Here is a 20,014-nt window from a genome sequence, read left to right as displayed (position 1 = left end):
AGCAGCAAATAAGGAAAGTGTTAAGCTCTTCCCTACTTCTCAGCTCCCAAGTCACCTCCTTTCAAAGGAAACAAATGTATTGGGGCTTAATTAAACACATTACTGAGTTAACTCTCGAGTCTCAGTGGAATCCGTGGTGCTTATTTCTGAGCTTACCACTATATTTTAAAGCTGCATATATATATATAATGAATGATGTTTGGTACATGATACAAAGTGGGTACTTGTACAGGGAGAATGATCCAAGAAGTTATGGTAGGATAGAAGGGGAAGAAAGCAGGATGCTTAAGTAAATGCTTCCATTTCCATTTATTTGGGGTAGGTAACCTTATACCTGTGTAGGTGTTTGAGGCTGCTTCACGGGGGGAAGGGAGAGACTTTGAGAAAACTCACATAGATAACTGAATTCCAGCACTAAGCAGGAAAAACGAAAAGATCACTTCATCTAACCCTAATTATTCTGCTGTTGTTTATCCATTTTTTGTAAGATTGACAGAACCAAATTATTTTCAGGTAAATCAAAATTGGCACCAATTAAAAACTTACCTGCTCACCCAGTTTTGCAGGGGACTGATTTAATACTGAATTGCAAACTGGTTGTTGTGAAGCTGTTGTACTATTATATCCTTCTTGCTTTTCAAATAGTTTTCATTTTATTTTTATATAGCTTTATTGTTTTTTCTAACCTGCTCTAGGATTAAATAACTGATCCTAGGTTCTGTAAATAAACAACCTACTTTCTGATACTAGGAACATACACTCAATATTCTATAAACACTCAATACTCTAAAACATTTATTAAGAGAAATATACTCATTTCTTGTGATAATGTAATCTTCACACTTCACTCAGGACAGGGAGTAGTAAATATATATGCCAAAATAATTTCTAATCTTTTGTTTCCTCTTCTCATTGTTATTTACAGTGCAGGTCTTAAATGTCAATGGTGACTATACCGATTGGACTAAGTTTTACCAACCCAAATAAACATATACATTATTACAACTAGTGTTCTGATCAAGGACTGGGTTTTACAAAAAGTGTAGTTGTGTTTGTGATTTTATTGTATTTATGCAGGTGTTATTGTTAACTGCTTCAGGAGTCTTTTTTTTGGCAAAGAATTATTCTGTAAGTTTGAGAAAATGGCAATAAAAATTTCTATTTTATTTATGGAAAAATAAGCAGAACCTAAAACATCTACGAATCACAAATGGTAGGCCAGAATAAAATAACAATAGATTTCCAAGTCAGTTATGCTGCCGTACTAGAGGCTCCATAGTCTCCCAGCTATTTAGGGCACACGGTACAATAACTTTTTCATAATTTTGTTCTTAGCCCTGAGAGAATGAGTGTCTTTGTCAGATTACAGCTGAAATGTTTGTGAGGCCAACCAAAAATGTCTTATACGAGACTGAATCAACAATGATACACAATATTTAATGGGCTATATCGTGGATGGGGATCCTGTGACCCTCCAGGTGTTGTTGGGCTTTAACTCCCATCAGCATAGCCATTGGTCAGGGATGATGGAAGCGGTAGTCCAGCAATGTCTGAAGAGCCACAGGTTCCACATCCCTGGGTTATATCAATATGTTAATTTTAGCGAGGAATCTTCTTTCACTCACCTGCCATCTTGTTTTTGAAATATATTAACCTCACTGTTTCTAGTCCAAGGACGTTCAGTGATCCTTCTGTGTTCAAAGGACGTACCTGAAAGCACATGAGTTATGAGTAGCTTAGTAAAGATTGGCTTTAGTAAAATATTTCTCAAACTCAAAGGCTAATGATGCAGAACAATAATTAACAACAGTTAAAAACGCACACCCTGAAACTGATTAGTGAACTGGTGTTGAAATCTTTGCCAAAAACCTGGAGTCATTTTACCTAAGATCTGAGATAGAGTATAATTTTTTAATTTTCATTTGTTCATAATATTAAACAGAAGTTCATGAGGCGTTTTTCAATAGATGAAATGATGCGGTTTGAATTAAAAAAAGAAAAGAAATTAAAAACACAATGATCAGCTAAAGCCTTACAAGTGATCATGCAATAATTCTCAATATAATAATTTTTAAAATTACTGGTGTATGAGAATTTTAGGGGAAGGAGGAATTATATTGCATAACAAATGATAAATGCAGAAAGGGAATTCTTTTATGAGTTGCATTTGACTGAATATGCTAACAGGTTGAAACACTCTTAACTCTCGTTGGAATCTATCCTATGGAATGGTTTGATCTTCAGTATCATTTGCTATTTACCTTCTTGAGGGGGATAGTCTGAATCCACTCCATGGAGTTCACATCAAATATATCAACGGCATTTTCACTGTATACTGAGAGGTATGGGGCATTGTAACCTGGGGAAAAGTAAAATACAAGTCTGAGTAACAGATTGTGTTGAAGGTTAGAAAAGAGTCACTTCTCAATATACAGACTCTGTAGACAGCTTAACAGTAATAATTTCTTTATTATCCTTCTAATGATTGTGTAGAAAATGGTAAGTTTATTTTATTTTTTATTCTGAACAAAAGGATCTTTGATTATTACTGGGAAGCAAGACAATATTTACTAATCACATTAATTCTGGTTTAATATTCATCTCAATTTCCCAGCTATTGATAGCATTTTGAACTGGTCACTTTGCCTCAGATGGGGAGGACCCACCTTAGTTCTGTGACTGCAAGTTATTTCAAACTTATTTATTTTATTTTTTAATTGTTGTAACTCACCCTGGAACCTCAGGTTGAAGAGTGGGTAATTCTAGAAAGCAGGGTCTTGCAACAAATATTACAAGTATATTTTAAAATCTGGGTCTGTGAATATACTTTCCTGGTGTAAAAAAATGAACAGTACAGTATAATGTCATGGGACCCCCAGTTGTTAAGGTTCCTATTAACCTTGGTATACCACTGGTGAGAAACAGTGCTGCTGGTAGTGGATGCTCTTGCCTAGCAGTAAAGTATGCCTAATACCAGGGGGGACTGTTTTATGTGTATGGTGCCATTTGCTTATTACCATTCATATCAAGCAGCTTTAGTCATGACAACTACAAGCCAGTGCTATGAACAGGACTACTTATGCTAGATACATAGTTCTAGAAGCAACACACAGCCGTATTCTGCCATGAGACTCTTAATCTCAGGGTTGTGGATTTGAGGCCCACATTGGGCAAAAAATTCCTTCATCGCATGGGGTTGGACTAGATGACCACTGTGGTCTCTTCCACCTCTACGATTCTAAGATTCAGTGATCTGGCCAGGTATGGCACTTGCCTTCCAATGCAGAATCAAAAAACATAATCTGAAGTGGGTTTCTGACTCTGGTTTGGAGGACAACTGCTAACCACGGCCTGCCAAATGAAACACTGTGAGTGGCATTCAACTAAATCTACTTTAAGAGGACCCACAAAAATTATTGCTCCTAACTTAGCTGTGTTTATTAATTTTACTGGACCTACTCAAAGTATAACCAAATTGAATGCAACCCAGAGTTAAACTACAACTAACGATGACCAGAAAATAGAGAGAGAATTCATAGTGGGAGGGAGAGAATGGTAAGGAAGAATGTGTACATCTGTGTCTTGTTTATGAAAACATGACATTATTTTAAAAAGCTATTTCTTACAAATGTCTTTTGTGCATCAACATCCCCACGTAGCCTGTTGATGATGCCATCTTACAGAAAAAGAAGGGAGTAACTACCTGAATATTATCCCAATGTTGCATGTGTTCTCTCAAACCAGGAGGAGAAATGAGGCTACTGTGAACTAACATAATGACAGGAACTTACAGGAAGAAGAAGGAGTTGCAGGCCACATCAGTTCCTGTTGCCTTGATCTTCGACCTTGGCAGTCCACATAAACCCCCACGCTGCTAAAACACAGCAGGTATTCCTTATTCGAGATCTCAACTGCACAGATGGCATCAGTTGGTTGCTGTGCAATGAACGACAGTGTGTGATCATCTGGGTGAAGCAAACTATGTGGGTTTCCTTCTCCATGCAAAGGGTATTTTAAGAATCCTGACTGGTAGCCCACACAGAGCCGCTCACTAAAGATTGCCATCCACTGGACATTCCCAGCCACTTGGATCTCTTTAATCTTTTTGTGACGTGTCTTGCTGTGATTTAGTTCATAGCAGAGGACCTGTCTTTTCATTGCCACACACAGGCAGGTAAGGGCTCCATGGCGCACTTGCCCAGAAACTATCGTCTGGCAACCTTTAGTCTCTGCCAGTTTATAAAAATCAATCTCTCGTCCATCCAGAGCTGTCATAGGGAATAGCCGTACATGACGGTTTCGTCCTGAGATCACTGCAATTAGCTGCTCATTTGGGATGAGCTCAATCTGATGCACTTTCTTATTGTCACCGACACGAATGATCTCTGCAAAAATTAAACACTTAAGTTAGTACCCATGCAAACAAGCAGATCTTCCTTTGAAATTTTATCTTTTGCTAAAGCCCCAATACAAACTATTGCTTGTGTTGTTTATTTCTCCCTCTCATTTTGCTGGAACTGTATGAAGACAGATTATGGTGGTTTTTCTCAAGCCACCATAGTCTCATCTTTCAGCTACCTTTTCCTTACGATTTATTTCTTATGGCTTTAACAATAATTTTCTGCTTCAATCCTTATTGCTGGGATATGTTATGCTTCACTTGTCATAATCAACATGTAGGGAATCTTAAAAAAAGAAAAAAAGTTGAGAGCCTGCCTTCCCTCATCTTGTCATGGGCCAGAACCTATGATGCAGAGAGATGCTAGGGTTCTGAGGACCCATGGGGTGAAGCTTCATCCCTGGCATTTGCAGGCAGCCATGGAGAACGTTCATCTTATTTATCCCAATTCAGGAAGTAGTTATTGAGTCTGGGTTCCAGTCCGCCAACACAGCACAGATTGAAAGGCTTTCTTGGTAGGCGGAAAGAACTGAGAACAGTTTGACTTGTCAACTTCACAATCATGAACTAATAAAAGACGGCACTAGAAGGAGCTGACAGAACAAAATGTGCAGCTTATTATTTCAACCCCCGACATTTCAAACATAAGCCATGTTCCCTTACCATCCTTGGTGACATGAACCACAAATAACCCTTCTTCATTGCCCAGAGCTATTCTTTCGTGATCTGCAGCAATTAAAAGAAAAGAAGAGGGTGGGTGGGGAGGAAGTCCAATTGGAGGCACATGGCCAATAAGGAAGACAAATGCTAATCGGATAGCAGATCAACAGGCTAATGATTAGAAAAGAATACTTACCATTCACTTCCATATATCACTTTTAAGAATTAAAAACAAAATTTCCCCCAATTTCCTAGTGTAATAAAAACACAGTGAGCACACTTAGAACCCACAGCAGTGCTGCTATAGAGGGTTAGGATTAAGTGCAGGTGTCCCTCTATATAGGGTGGGATCTGTGGCTATTGAGGTTCCCGCTGGGTCCACTGAAAGAACAGGCAGGTGAGAAACTATTGCTGGTGGCGTGCCATGAAACAGGCAATTTCTTCTGAGGGAGTGGGGATTTATCCATTGGATCCTAAGCCAGACCATTTTCTGGAAAGGGATCTAGTATCTGGCCTACTCTGCTGTACTAGCTGGCATAGCAAAAAAGAAAGGGGGGGGGGAAAGCACCCACCCAACTTCCATTACGGTAGAGTCAAGTATTATTGTGGGGTTATCAAGCACATACCTATGATTGCTGCTGCCTGGGTGGTTTTAATGAGGGGCAAGGTGCTGTCATAGGCCTCTTTGGGAACATAGACTGAGCGATCTTTGAGTTTGTTCTTCTTTAAAATCCTGTGCAGTTCATTTAGGACTCCTACCCACTTGCTCTTTTCATTCTCGCTGTCAGCTAGGATCAGGATTGAACACTTGTTACTGCATGCTGATAGCTGGGAAGCTGTAACCTGGAAAAGGTAAAGACGTGTGTGTTTTTGTGCAATGTAGAAGACGGCACACATGAGGTAGGGAGGAAGGAGATAAATATTCAAAATAAACCAATGCAAAGAAAAACAGACGCCTTGACATTTATGATCTGTTGAATATAATCTGTGGCTTGCTTGTAGTCAATCAGTTGAGGAACTCAGCATTATAGACACATTTCAAGGCGAACTAGCGATATAGAGTGGTTTGGGAAGTTCAAATCTCTGCTTAAGTAGTGTTGAAGCTCACTGGCTGATCTTGGCTCAGCCAGCCTCTCTCAACTTGGCTTATCTCACAGGGTTGTTGCAAAGCAAAAATGGGAAGGGCACAACCATGGATTGGATCCAGATTTTGCCTCCCATGTATGGAAGTGGTCCTGTTTTCTAAGAAAGTCTTCTGCTACAGTGGAGGCATCTTGCTGATGAGACAGGCATTTTTTGTTTCTCTCTCTCTCTGCCCCCCCCCTCAGCAGCCCCCTATGCACCCAAAAATCTGCTTCGTGTGGTCTGAATATCCTTTGGAATAGTGTGGAAGGTGGTGCCTGGGGCAGTAGAGGGAAGGTAAAGGTAAGCAAAATTACCTCCCTCATTCTCTTCTATCCGTGACAACGTACTGAGCTTCTAGTGGCAAAATTTACTGGGATAAAAATCTAATTGAAAAAAATCAATCAATAACTATCAGGCAAAGCTTTCTATTTATGCTAAGTTAAATGTTTGTTCCCTTCAGACTAGCTCAGGGACAGTACCATTTCACAGACCATTACAAATTAGTATGTTGTGACATTTTCATACTTCCTCCTAGTGTCCAGGGTTTGGATGAAAAAGACATGAAATTTCAAGGAGCACTTGAAACCACAAAGAACGATGAAGGTATTTTTGATAATAAATGAAATGGAAACAAAAATTAAACAACAGTATTGGCTCCACTGTACTTATAAGCAACAGATTTCAACTTTAACATGTATTACTTACTCTAAAGATACAGGGAATATCTTTTCTATTTGCATGGATGACATCAGAAGCCAAGACAGAACTCACTGAGAATTCTTCATCCCTTTTTGAAAAACAACAATGCAAAAAAATGTTTATCAGCAAACTGAAGTGCACTTCTTTTATAATTAACTTTTAAACAGTATCTATTTAAATTATAGTGGAAGTGCATATCAACACAAAGTGCTCTTTATCTTAAAAAGGTAACCTCAAGTCATTTAGGAAGAGAATGACCACCAATTTCATTTCTTTTATTTTTATGTTATTTCTGTAGACTATATTCTTTTCTAAGAAAACATGTGCTATCTGCTTTTTTTTTTTTGGGTAGTCTAACATCATGGCACAATGAAAATATCAGATTCTAACTGTCTGACATTAATCTGGAAGTAACTGCAAGGGTGGCTGAGGTTTTGTCAATAGTGTCTCTTAGAGTAGCGAAGGGCACTATTTAGTGGGAAGAAACTCCAATGAAAATCCTCGTTCTTACATATTTTTGTATGTTTTTTAAAATTTTACATGTGGATGTTTTATGATGGCCTATATTCGTAATGCCTAATAAAGGATTGGTGAAGAAGAAGAGTTATTTCTTAGACATGGAAGCTTCCATAGACTGAATTCTCTACAGTGTGAATTATAATTGGTAGCACTTGCAGTCTCTTACATTAAAAAAAAAAGACACTTCCTACCTCATATCAAGAACCTGACTCACTACCACACTGGGCTGAGATGCTTTTCCTTCTGCAATATCATAAAGGAAGAGCTTGAAGTCACAGACAACAGACAGTGCTCTTTGCCAGCCTTTCTTCACTCCAGCTGGTTTTGGGACCTGTAACAAAATTAATGGTACTGATATTCAAATGTAAAGAAAGAAATGTAAAAATAAATAAATCATTCCATTAATTAGTTATTAGAAATGCCCTGTATATTCTCAATGTATAACCAGCAGGTCATTCAAGAGCATGCCAGCATTGCAAAACCAAACGGGTTTAATTACTGTGGCTTTCTACAAGAAGTTCTATGAGGTTGCTGAGAATTCTTTGTTAGAGATCCTTTGCCCTTTCTCAGAACTGCAGCTTCTGCAGTTCCTTTGGGAAATACCACGGCAGTTAAATCGGAATAGGTTTGTAGTGTGCATCTTTTTACACGAGTCAAAAGTCTGAGGAAACCTCCACGCTTTCATTCAGAAGGGCAGGCCTCTTTGAAAACGTGCCCTTACTGCAAGCTTATTTCAGCTCAGTCACATCACCTAGAAACCCAGGGAAAGTTACACCACGCTTTTTGCTGGTCGTGTGCCAAACTCTATTTTATAAAGGCTTGTTTTCTCTCTGTCAGGCCCAGCCTGGCTTGGTTGACAGTAGCCCCGCCCCTGAAAGCAGTCTGGAATAGGGTAAATTACACCAGCATAATCCACTCTTGTGTATATGGCCTCCTATAATTTGGATAGCTGCGGAAATGTTTAGTGCGCATTATACTTAGCTTGAAGTAATAATATGCAATAAAAATGTGGGGATGGTAAAGTTTAGAACAGAGTAGTTCTTTTCTTATTCACACACTCAGAAAAAAATATTATATAGAAAATGAAAAGCCAAGATGATTGTCATTCTAATATAAACCAAATTGTTTGATGCTGCATTATAAATTATTGTAAGAAAACTACAATCAGACCATGGCATTCAGTGTTCCTATACTTACTCGGACATGGCCTTCATAAGCCGTTCCTATGCCTTTCTGTGGGTCAATACCCAAAGGACCCTTTGTCTGTTCAGGTGGAATTGGGCACACCGCTGGTGCCTTGTCTGCACAGGTCACATGGCATGAAAATCCACACACTGGGGGAAATATAGAAATCAATCAAAATATGCATTTCTCATTATTGAATATGTAACAGATTAATCTAGTAACGTATGAAAGTTATTAATATTTCTCATGTCAATGTTGTTAGTTACTTTTGCAATATCTGAGTTTGGATCAGTTCCAGAATTAAACAAAAACAAGTAAATATTCTTTTTCAAACTGGTCTGGACTGTTCTTGCATCCAAAAATTTAATAATCAACAGAATAATACAATGAAGTGATAATTTGCTAGATAAGATGGTAAGTCAATCTTACCTTCACAGGTACAGCCCTGCCTTATTAAGCCAACCATCAAAGATGTGCACTGATTGCATTTGGTAGGGGTATTAAAGGATTTCACTACAAACTGATGGGCCTTTGGCTGTGGAATAATGAAAACAGAAAAAGCTTAGATGACAGGTACTTTGCTCTCCAAAAATTACTCTTAAATACAAATGCTGTGTGTTAAATTAATGGTCTGGTTTGCTGTGCTGATCAAAACCAAGAGGTTTTTTATTTTTGTTTTTTGTTTAGTAATACAAATTCCAGACTGTTCCCATGTCTAAAAATAGCCAAAGCATTATTGATTAGTGTTCAGAGAATAAAATTGGCAGTCTAAAGAAAGCTGACCCATGTCTCAGCAGTCATGTCAGCTGTCTCTTTGAAAGGGACACTATCAAAGTTAAAATCATAAATGCAAAGTACTATTAAACATCTGTGCATTAACAAAAAGAAAAAAAGAAATATTAAAGAAAACCCTCTTTTGTATAAGCAGATGAATATACAGAAATGAAGCAGGTGAAAGAGTCACCCTGTGTTTAAAGATACTGATGTTTATTTATTTTCTGTTAAGAGACAGACAGCTCTGTAATCTCAAATATATAAGGTAAGACTGCACAGAACCAAAATTGTGAAATTTTGCTTCCCTTAGCTATGAAGACCATTTGGTGATAAATAAACACACTTTTCTCATCACATTAAAGTGATGATATCTGTGTTGTGAACCAGATGATTCATAAACATCCCCAGGAAACTACATGGGAAGGGCTTCAATGTTGCACTTCTGAATGACTGTTACAATGATTATGATTAATAACAATAATACAGCTGTTAACTGTTGCAATTTCTTATGGTACCTTTGGCACAGAGAGTCCTGAACCAATATATGGTGACCTCATGGTTGGTGTGTGAACCGGACGCAGAGGATGATCTGAAACCTGAACATATATATGTTGAGGATTACTTAAGGTGAAAAAAGCACACCATTAAAAGGCCTTTCACAAACATAAACTTCAGCAAAAAGAGCACAAGAACTAAAGGAGGCAAATAAATGAATGATTGTACAAGTAACATGCTCATCACCTTGCTACCTAGCAAAATATTTAAACATCTTTTAAGTTCTCCTTTACAACCTTGAGGATAGCTATGCTGGCAAGTGACAAATGCATTTTACTTAATGATGTGTTTCAATGGATAAACTCCCAATGCTCAGTGATTTAGCAAAGATAATTCACAAATGTAAAACTTTCACCTTACAGCAACAACAAAAATGTATAATCTTTCTTTCCTTTGGTTTTGTAAATCAATAACATGAATTCCAGTATGCTAGCTTCCTATGATTTGGGACAGCTGTGTTATTTTGCATCCATAAAGCAATTTTGGGAATTATTCTTTTGGATACACACCAGTAAAAAGTGTCTCATTTTATCAGAATATGACATCTGTGATGCATGTGGTTTGTTAGAGGTCAATGCAGGGAGATGGATATTCTAAGGAAATGCCCCCCCCCCAAGCTAACATGCTACTGATTAAATGACGTAGAACACCTCTGCATCAATAGTGAATTCATAGTTGTACCAGAAATGTAACTGCTAACTACCAAAAAATGAAGGCCAGTTGCATTGCAAAAAATCTACCTAAAACATCTTGACGCAAATGCCCTTGTAGGAGTGGCAGAAGAGTTTAGCAAAGTGTGACTAATGATAATGGCTTTTGAAAAGAAAAAAGATTATGTGTGGGGAAGATGAAGTTTTTTGCAGCATATTTCAACTAATGAGTGGGATAGCTGAGGCACTAATGCTTTTTATAAACTGGTTAAGGAATCTTAATGGTAGTTTGACAGCATCCGATCAGTTTGTAACAAAAGGGGGATTATGGCTGCATTGGTATGGACACTTACCTGGGAGTAAGTTCCACTGAACTTCTCTATAACCATGCTTAAGTTTGCAGTTAAGAATAGGGGAAAAACCTGCACCCCTAATTTCAGGGGCTGTGTTGGTATGGCCATGTTGTTGGACTCTCAGCTCCCATCTGCTCCAGCCAGCATAGCCAATGTTCAGGGATGACAGGAGCTGAAGTTCAACAACATTTGGAAGGACACGCCTTAGCAATCCCTCCCTTATTTGAAAGGCTTAGTGGCATTTGAAAGTCCAAAAATGTAAGGAAGAATGATTTTTTATTTTTTGGAATAGCAAGAGTATCTGTCAGTTGCAGAGATGTTGTATGAACATTAAAAGCCCAAGTAATTTCAACCAAAATAGAAACATAGCCCAGGAATATAAGGCCAATAGACAGCCACTTTGGCTCATGGAAGGGGTTTGGGCAGCCCGCCATTTTCCCCCTTTCCTTTTAAACCTGACGCCATCTCCATGCAACTATGCTGTATCATGAATTCTTTCCAAAACGTCTATAAGTTTCAAAAATACTTTTGCCACACAGCATAGGATTCTGCTTATGGTTATAAAACCCCCACAGGCCTTTGGATCCTGGCCTAAGTGTAGAACATGGTTGTAGGTTTCCAGAGGAACAATGTAATATAATGGGTTCAGATGGGACCCAAAAGGAACATCCCAAGAAAATATTGCAAAGATTATTTGGCAAGGTTCAGCAGCCCAGAAAAAAAAGGAAGCAGCAGCAAATAGATGCAAAATGAACAAAGCAGCACTCAATCCTAGGTGCAGTTGAATATCTGAAAGGAAGCAACGAGAGCACTCACCTTACCAAACCTCGGTGGTACCATTTCCCACTTGCTACTTGCTTTCTTAGGGCAATTTCACACATGATTAAGATGGCTACAAACCCACGTTTGCCAGGAAGTGTATATTCAACAGGGATCCAGATCCAATCCTCACAGCCTAATTATTGTGTTTTGTACAATGTACAGTGGTACCTCGGTTTGCAAACTTAATCCGTTTCGGAAGTCCGTTCTTAAACCGAAACCGTTCTTAAACCAAGGCGCGCTTCCCCTAATGAGGCCTTCCACTGCCGGTGCCCTTCCACCATTCGGCTTCCATTCTTAGACCAAGGTAGAGTTCGCAAACCGGGACACTTCTTCCAGTTTAGTGGAGTTCGTAAACCAAATAGCTCGTAAACAGGGCTGTTCTTAAACCAAGGTACCACTGTAGAAATGTGTGCTGCATTCTTTTTACATTTACAGGTGCTGCATCCCACATCTAAACAACTACATGTGAACTGGTCCTTGGATAGTTTTTAAATCTAATTTAAATCAAACACTATTCAGGGCTATTTTGCCTCCTAATTCATTCCGAACCTATCTAACACTGTGGTGTGGGACAGACGAATCTTAAGCAAATGAGAGAGTACCTCAATTGGTTCAATGTCACTAGCTGTGGAAGGGGACCTAGATCTTGAATGAAGGTGACACTTGATATCTTCATCCCGCGAAGGCGTATTAGATAAGGTAAAATTTTCAACAGAATCAATCTAGAGAAACAACCAAGGAAAAGAAACAAGCAAAAGGAAGGGAAGAGGGAGGGGAAGAAAATTAAAGGCCACTTTTTTATTATGTACTAATTTTCTCAAAAACATAGAAATGCAAATTGGGGACCAAAATTTTTAAAACAAAAAAATAATAATTTGCCACTCAATTTGTACATGTTTGAGCTAGGTTACCTGCCTGCAATGGCAGCGTAACACCAGTTTATCTGGCTTGTGCAGGGATCAGTAAAGTCCACTCTAAGAATTTATTTGTTGGCAGTTGGATAGGATAATCAATTTACATAAAGCCTATAATAATGCTTGTGAGTCACTGAGACTGTCTTATTCTTTAATTTAAAACCCCTGAACTTTGGGTTCTTTTATGAATTGCAATGGATAGCAAAAAAATATGTTAAGGTGCTTCCCCACTGTTAATTTAAATCTTGATCATTAAGGAACCATACCAATGAATTAAGCATAGCAATACATTGTGATGATTATCAACAAGAAATTGCCCATCATGACATATGAAAGTATTTTGTACAAGCATACTATAACCACTGAGTTATACGTTTTTGTTTGATTTGTAGTAGTCTGAAGTTTTGAACGCTAAGCAAAAGAGGCTAGAATATATTTTGCCTAATAAAAGAATCTCATAAAGGGTGAATATCAGAAGCAAAATAATAGAAAAAGATTCTGTTCTGCAGTGATGCCTTGATCTACATTTTCTAATTTCAATTTTTTTGGTTACTGTAATTAGAAATTGTTTGATGGTTTAGGTGTTATGCAATATTTGATTTCATCTTGTTCTGTCCATATTCATGTTAAAGATTATATTAAACACAATGGGCTAAGTCTACATATTTTCTTACACTGCCATACTAGACATGGGTTTGCTTCCTTGAAAATATATTTGAGGGAAGACAGTTTTAATTAAAAATCTAATTCCTTTATTTAGTTCAACTACAACTTTCTCATATGGGACGCGGGTGGCGCTGTGGTCTTAACCAACAGAGCCTAGGGCTTCCCGATCAGAAGGTTGATGGTTCAACTCCTTGTGAGGGGGTGAGCTCCCGTTGCTCGGTCCCTGCTCCTGCCAACCTAGCAGTTCGAAAGCACGTAAAGTACAAGTAGATAAATAGGTAACACTGAGGCGGGAAGGTAAATGGCGTTTCTGTGCCCTGCTCTGGTTCGCCAGAAGCGGCTTAGTCATGCTGGCCACATGACCCGGAAAAACTGTCTGCAGACAAACGCCGGCTCCCTCAGCCTATGGAGCAAGATGAGCACGCAACCCCAGAGTTGTCTGTGACTCGGCCTAATGGTCAGGGGTACCTTTACCTTTACAACTTTCTCATTAGTTACCAGCTCCCCCAACCTGCCCTGCCACCCCCCTCCCCATAGCATAGAGGTCAGTCCAAATATTACATTTTTCTGCAAAAAAAATCTAGTTGCTTCAAATAAACCATCAATTGCCATTTTGGAAAACCCAACATCTTAGAATATTTTTATTTGTAATGCAACTCACTATTGTGTTTTGCAAAACTGTTGGGAGATTGTGTTGTCCCAGAGAGCACAAAAATTAAACTATTTTAATTACTATATAGGACACATCTGGGCTGCATATAATTATTATTATTATTATTATTATTATTATTATTATTATTATTATTATTATTATTATTATTATTAATACCCTCCCCAGCCACTCTGCGTAGCTTCCAACAAAATATTAAAAAACAATAGTGTGTCAAACATTAAAAGCTTCCCTACACATTTGCCCCTTAAAAGGTATTAGTAGATAACAGCTGCATGGGCAATCTTAATGTCTGGTTTGCCTTTTCTTTTCTTTTTTTACATGTGTTTACACTGGGCAAAGCAGAAACTGTGACAAAAACCGCTGTTCGGTTCTTTTAAGAAAGATGGGAACTACAAGTTGAGAATACTATAAGCAACCAAATGCTAAACAATACGCCAGCTTGCTACATATAAACTGTTTCAAGCAGTGCAGCAATCAGCGGCAGAAATTCTTTTCTATGCTCAGCATTTTAAAAAAAAATGCACTCCTCTCTGAATATCAGGAATTATATTTTCTTTAGCTAATATATATAGATTACTGTACTAAAGAAGGCTTTATTTCTACATTTTTTGAAAATATTGCTTGTAAATACTGGACATCTATTGGAGGAATTGTTGAAGCTATTCCCATCTCCACTGAGGGCTGTGCCTGACACTGTTCCCAGGGAAACTTGTTGCATACATACTTTGGCAAAGCCTCACAATATCATATGCCTTATCTATGTGTCAGCATGGAGGAAATATAATCAGAGGATTTGCACATATCTAAGCCCCCCACTCCAAAATTGGTGCTTTCCTTCAATACTCCTCCCAAATAAAGGACAAGGGAAATGCAAAAGACTGGTTTGCACATGCTGCTTGCACCTTCTATGTACATTGTTTCAATAACCAGAGCTCTCAACACAGTCCAGAAAGTACCACTGCACCCATAGATCTAGTAATTAGCTGTCAGCTATTCATGCACTGATATACCCTAATCCAAGAGCAAAAGGCTACTGGGTGAAGAAGTCCCTCATCAAAGAGGGACCTAATGTAGGTGTGTGCAGTGTCCTGTACTGAAAACACACACTGCCTATCCAATTATCAGTTTTCTCAAGTTGCATAGTGCTCCTCGCCTGTTCAAATAATAGAATTGTAGAGTGGGAAGGGATCCAAGGGGCCCTCTAGCACACACACACACACACACACACACACACACACACACACATCCTGCACAATGCAGGAATGTCAGGTTGTGTGAATTGGCTTCTAGACTAGGTCACGGTTGTGTTTTCTGCCCAATGAACAGACAACAGACAAAACTGAAAACACCATTAGTATCCTTGACAATAAGTTGGGCAAGGCACCATTCTGCTCCCATTGTGTTTAGGACAGAATCACAGCAATAGTAAGGATAACTGAAATTGATTACTGATTTTAAGTTCAGTGCCTCCTTATTAAAAAATAAATAAATCAAATTAATCTACCACGACAAAAACTTCCGTATTATCTTGTCTTGCTACCGGTATTTCCTACAGGAAGCAGGGCAGACGAAGAAGTGGGTTTTAATTCTGTTTATAATCATGCACTGCAACCTAATTAGTTTTAATGACTCCAGTTTGCCGTCATCTTTTGTTTCTGTGACATTCGAGTGCCAAGAGTACAACATTAAAAAACGAAAACGCCACACACATTCTCCAGAACTTTTACTTAAACAGCATTGAATGCAATGAAAGCATAGGAGCAGCAGTAGCACAAGACAAGCAGCAGGATAAATATGCAAGGCATAAACAGCATCAACAAAAATGCTCTACATTAAACAAAGGAAAAAGCATGTGCATCATAGGCAAAACTAAAAGGCCACACACAGCAAGACATCCTCTTACACGTCTGCCTTTGTGAGCTGGAATACAGGAAGGAGAGCGCTTTAACAGAGAAAGGAGGAGACTGTTAACAGAACGAAACAGAAAGGCACATAATCCAGATCCAAATTTCTATCACAAGACACATACAGTAATATGTACAATACTTTGAATTGTGAGGACAGAGACATGTAATAGGGAATTCTTTTTCAAAAGGAAACCAAAAGAACTAAATACAGGAGAACATTTTTTCAAACTTGTATGTTCATAACACTCACTTCTCTCACAACTATTTTAAGGGCCAAACTAAACAGAAAGTTGGTTAAATGTATCTTTGTATTTAACATGGTTTTTTTTTTTAAAAAAAAAAGGTGAATAACATCAGCTGGGGAAGAGTGATAATTATCAGGTTTTTATCAGGCAGAGAGAGGCAATTTAACCCCCTTCCTCTGTGATGCAATTCCTCTCCACTACTGTCATCGGGAGAACTTCGCCCCAAAGCAAATCATGATTTTCATGCGAGCGCCAAAAGAGTTCTGCTTACAATGCAGATACAAACCTTTCCTAATAAGTGCTCAAATCCTTAGAAATGCTCAAAGTCTTTCAACTCAGACTGACAAAAAGGTCATTCAGCATAGGCTTGAATAATTTGTGACCTGCTAAATTAACTATACATTATGGCTTGCTATGTCTTGGCAATCCCACAGTTTTGCAATTTAAGGCCTTCCAGATTTACTCAGTGGCCAGCGATGTATAGCTGAATAGGTTACATTTGGCAGCTGTGTAGGCTTGACCTAGATGCTATATAGAAAGTTCATTGTGGCAAGACTACATCCGCAAGGCTATAGAAATGACTGAGCATGATCTGACTCCACGTGAGAAGAAATCATTTCAGGAACAACAGGAATACTGTTACTTACCAGTAATGAAAGTTTTTTGACACATGACTGTATATTCACATTTAGGGGTCCCCTAAGCCAAGTGTGTAAATGATAAGGCTGCCAGCATACAAACTACTCTGCCCCTTCTTTCCCCCCCACAAAATGTGCCATAAGGTACTGGTAAAGTAGGAAGGAAAGAAGGCTCAGTTCCTTCCAACTTCTTTGCTAAGCTTTCATTTTAACTTGATCAAGAAGGAAAGATGGATACACAAGGATGTATGCAATTACTGGGAAACAGCTCTGCGTTCCTCAGGTGATGCTCCTCACCTATGGAAGACAAGGCAGCAATTCTTTGCAAAGAAAAGTAATATGGGGAACTAACTGAAAACTGAACCATAAAAAACATTTAAACATTTCAATGGTCTAATAATAAAAATAAAATAAAAGAATCTTTTTTTTCAAGTATTATATTGCTACCGAGAGTCAGGATGGTGTAGGGCAGGAGAGTCAGAGGTTAAAATTCCTGTTAAGCCATGAAGCTAATTGTCATGGCCCACTCTGAGGACCATGGTGAGGACCATGAGTGCAAGGAAGAGGCCATGAATCAGAGCTCTCCCACTCAAGGCCCCAACTTGGAGCTGGGCCCTTCTGATGAAAATCTTCCTCAAAGTTTTGCAGGCTCCCTTCACCTTGGCTCAGAGGGAGGAGGCAGGACCACTGAATGCCACCCTTCAATGGTGGTAGAGAGAGGGAGCACCATGGCACAGTCTGAGGTTTCAAAGAAGGAGAAAATGCAGGCATTGTCTCAAAAGAAGCAGACCCAGCCCCCCAGAAGGTGCATTTTCGAATCAGGTGGATTTATGAACTTTGCTTTCAACAGGTTTTTTAAAAAAAAACAACAGAGAGGGCATTTAGAACATATTTTTAAAATCCTATAATAGAGGGCAACTTAACTGAATCTGCTACTCTTGTTAATAGAATCATATTGGAGTGGTTGGGGCAAAGTGAAGACAGCCATTGTTAAAAATTAGCACTGCTTAAAAATGTTAAGGATAATCTGGCAGTTTTACGATAGGAGCATAAACTTCGTATATGATCATAAACCTACTGATGGTTGAGAAACATTTTACTTTTCTTGCCCTACTATTCTTTCTTATAGAACATGATGGAAAGCACCTTAAATTTATAAAAATCTTTGCTAGTTCAAATTTCCCTTTCTAATGAGGGGATCTCAGCTCAAGACACCCCAGGACTCTTCTATTAATGTAACTTTCATTCCAAGGACAGTCTTCAATGATTACTGCACACCTTCCTAGCCTCCTTTTTTTCTTCTTAAATGAATTTGACCTGACTGTATCCAAAGTATGAAATCAGCAGTCTGAGGACTTCTGCTTACTGTGATATATTGTAGGACAAGAGTGAAGGATGATGGTTCTGTATGACCGTATATGTGTGCATGGACATATTGATAGACCCAGGAACTATTGAGGCTGAGTTGGTGGGTATCTGACTAGGGAAGGGGGAATAGTTTGGGAGGAATATTTCTAATTCTAGATATTTTGATACTTGCATTGAACTGCACTGAACCAATTTTATTTATTTAATTGTATTGAATTATGGAATAATGACAAAATGCACATCTTCTGAAAAAGCAAACTTGGTGAACTTGTGCTGCTGTCACCGACGATAATCTAGAAACCTACTCCTGGTCATGAATGATATGGGAAGTATGGAGAATGTAATAGCAAGGTCCTCATGAAATGCAAGTTCTAATTCTGGAAATAATTGAATCATTCTAGCCCCTTCTTCATATTACACAACCTGCACCTTGCAGTAGAGGGGAATAGGGGGAAACCTAAATTCGTGCAGCACAACATTCTTTAAAACTGGGAATGGACAGGTTCACTTAGTATTTTCAGAAAAATACAATGGTGGAAAATGTTTATTTGAAGTAAAGCATAACTTAGAATGTTCTTGAAGAAGATGGGCTAACTGTGCAGCAGGTCCTCAGTGAGCTACCTCTGGAAGGAGACAAAATGTAATGCAACAGCACCAATGACTCATTTTCACAGTGGGATATTTGTTCTCCTTCCATCTGCAGTCTACTGTTAAGTGCAGCTGCGAACCTAGACACTTATCTTTCCCTAGTAAAAATAGAAAAAATTATATGCTTCCTTGTTAGCCTAATTAAAGTAAGCTGCAATTGTTCATAGTTTTGTTTAAGTATATAAACTATTTGCCTGGGAGAAACACAAACTTGTGTATTGTGTGTAACAGAACAAATGGAAAGGTTGCAAAGATGGAGCGGTGCTCCCTCAAAAGAATCAGGTAAAGTGACCTCTGTGGCTTGAAGCGCCTTTCAACAGCTGTGGTGACTTTACCCAGCTGGAGTTAGCTTGGCTACAGTTACCCATTGCCAGGGACTGGCTGGACACTGAGGGGTGGTGGCTGGGTACTGATGAGTGGGCACTAGGAGAAGCGAGGTCAGAGACTGACTTTGAAGAAGGGGTCTGTGATTTGGGGAAGCCTGTAACAGCCAGGAGATGAGAATTCTATTATTCATAAAGGGGCCGTTTTAAATCTCAGTATGTGGAGACTTCTCCTTCACAGTAAGCAGTTTGTCTGAAGCGGGTAGAAGCCTAGCATTACCATGATGCACAAATCCACTAACCATTCATCTACAGCCCCCTTAAATGGATTTATTACTAAGAGCCTCTTAATAAAAGCAGACAATGCACCCCAATTCTTGAAATCAGCACAAATTAATTTCCATTTTATTATTGCAGCATGCATATGAAGGAAAGAACACATCCCGCTAGTCAGTGCCCTTGTTTGCACGTAACTCGGAGCCAAACCATAGCTTAGCACAAATGAGTAAAAGGTGCAGGACAAACCTTGGTTGCAGCTCATTATTTACCAGGAGAGAGCTAAACCACAAGCATGATAAGCCAAATCACAGCTTAGCTTAGAGAAACGCAGCAGCAAAATACCTGAGGAGGTGAAAAGCAGCCGTGATCTCCTTTCCACATACTTGTTTGTTTATGCTATGCCATGGTTTGGCTTAGTGTGATGTGTTAACAGGGCCAATATCTCCATTAGCTAACTCTTCAGCAGCTACAATCTTCTGAAAACTCAAGTTGTGTGGTAGATTTCATCAGTGTGCTTGGCAAATTAGTTAAGCTACTGTGAACATAGAACTATTGTTGTGTAATAATGTGCAAATATATGCACAATGCTGTTACTATAGTTGAAATCAATTA

General features: G+C 38.7%; 1 protein-coding gene across 6 annotated transcripts in view; it reads right to left on the bottom strand.

The window, feature by feature from the left end:
- CDC42BPA (CDC42 binding protein kinase alpha) overlaps positions 1–20,014 on the bottom strand; it is a 153,650-nt gene that overhangs the window by 19,206 nt on the left and 114,430 nt on the right. For 3 of the 6 annotated variants that reach the window (XR_014524283.1, XM_083496013.1, XM_083496010.1), the window contains exons 22-33: positions 15,898–15,936; positions 12,344–12,463; positions 9,877–9,957; positions 9,017–9,122; positions 8,600–8,736; positions 7,594–7,733; positions 6,890–6,971; positions 5,686–5,902; positions 5,063–5,125; positions 3,792–4,385; positions 2,262–2,359; positions 1,626–1,710 (exon numbers count right to left, since the gene is read on the bottom strand). Coding sequence is in view for 4 of the 6 variants with exons in the window: in XM_083496013.1 (XP_083352139.1) it covers positions 1,626–1,710; positions 2,262–2,359; positions 3,792–4,385; positions 5,063–5,125; positions 5,686–5,902; positions 6,890–6,971; positions 7,594–7,733; positions 8,600–8,736; positions 9,017–9,122; positions 9,877–9,957; positions 12,344–12,463; positions 15,898–15,936 (1,762 nt within the window). In the remaining 2 variants the exon portion in view is untranslated. The remainder of the gene's footprint in view (positions 1–1,625; positions 1,711–2,261; positions 2,360–3,791; positions 4,386–5,062; positions 5,126–5,685; positions 5,903–6,889; positions 6,972–7,593; positions 7,734–8,599; positions 8,737–9,016; positions 9,123–9,876; positions 9,958–12,343; positions 12,464–15,897; positions 15,937–20,014) is intronic. The other 3 variants (XR_014524284.1, XM_083496011.1, XM_083496012.1) reach the window with 2 other exon arrangements.

Source organism: Podarcis liolepis, assembly GCF_965112155.1.
Source record: "Podarcis liolepis genome assembly, chromosome: 3".
Classification (NCBI taxonomy): Eukaryota; Metazoa; Chordata; class Lepidosauria; order Squamata; family Lacertidae; genus Podarcis; species Podarcis liolepis.
Note: the sequence above shows the minus strand (reverse complement) of the source record. Positions and strands in the feature narration are given on the sequence as shown.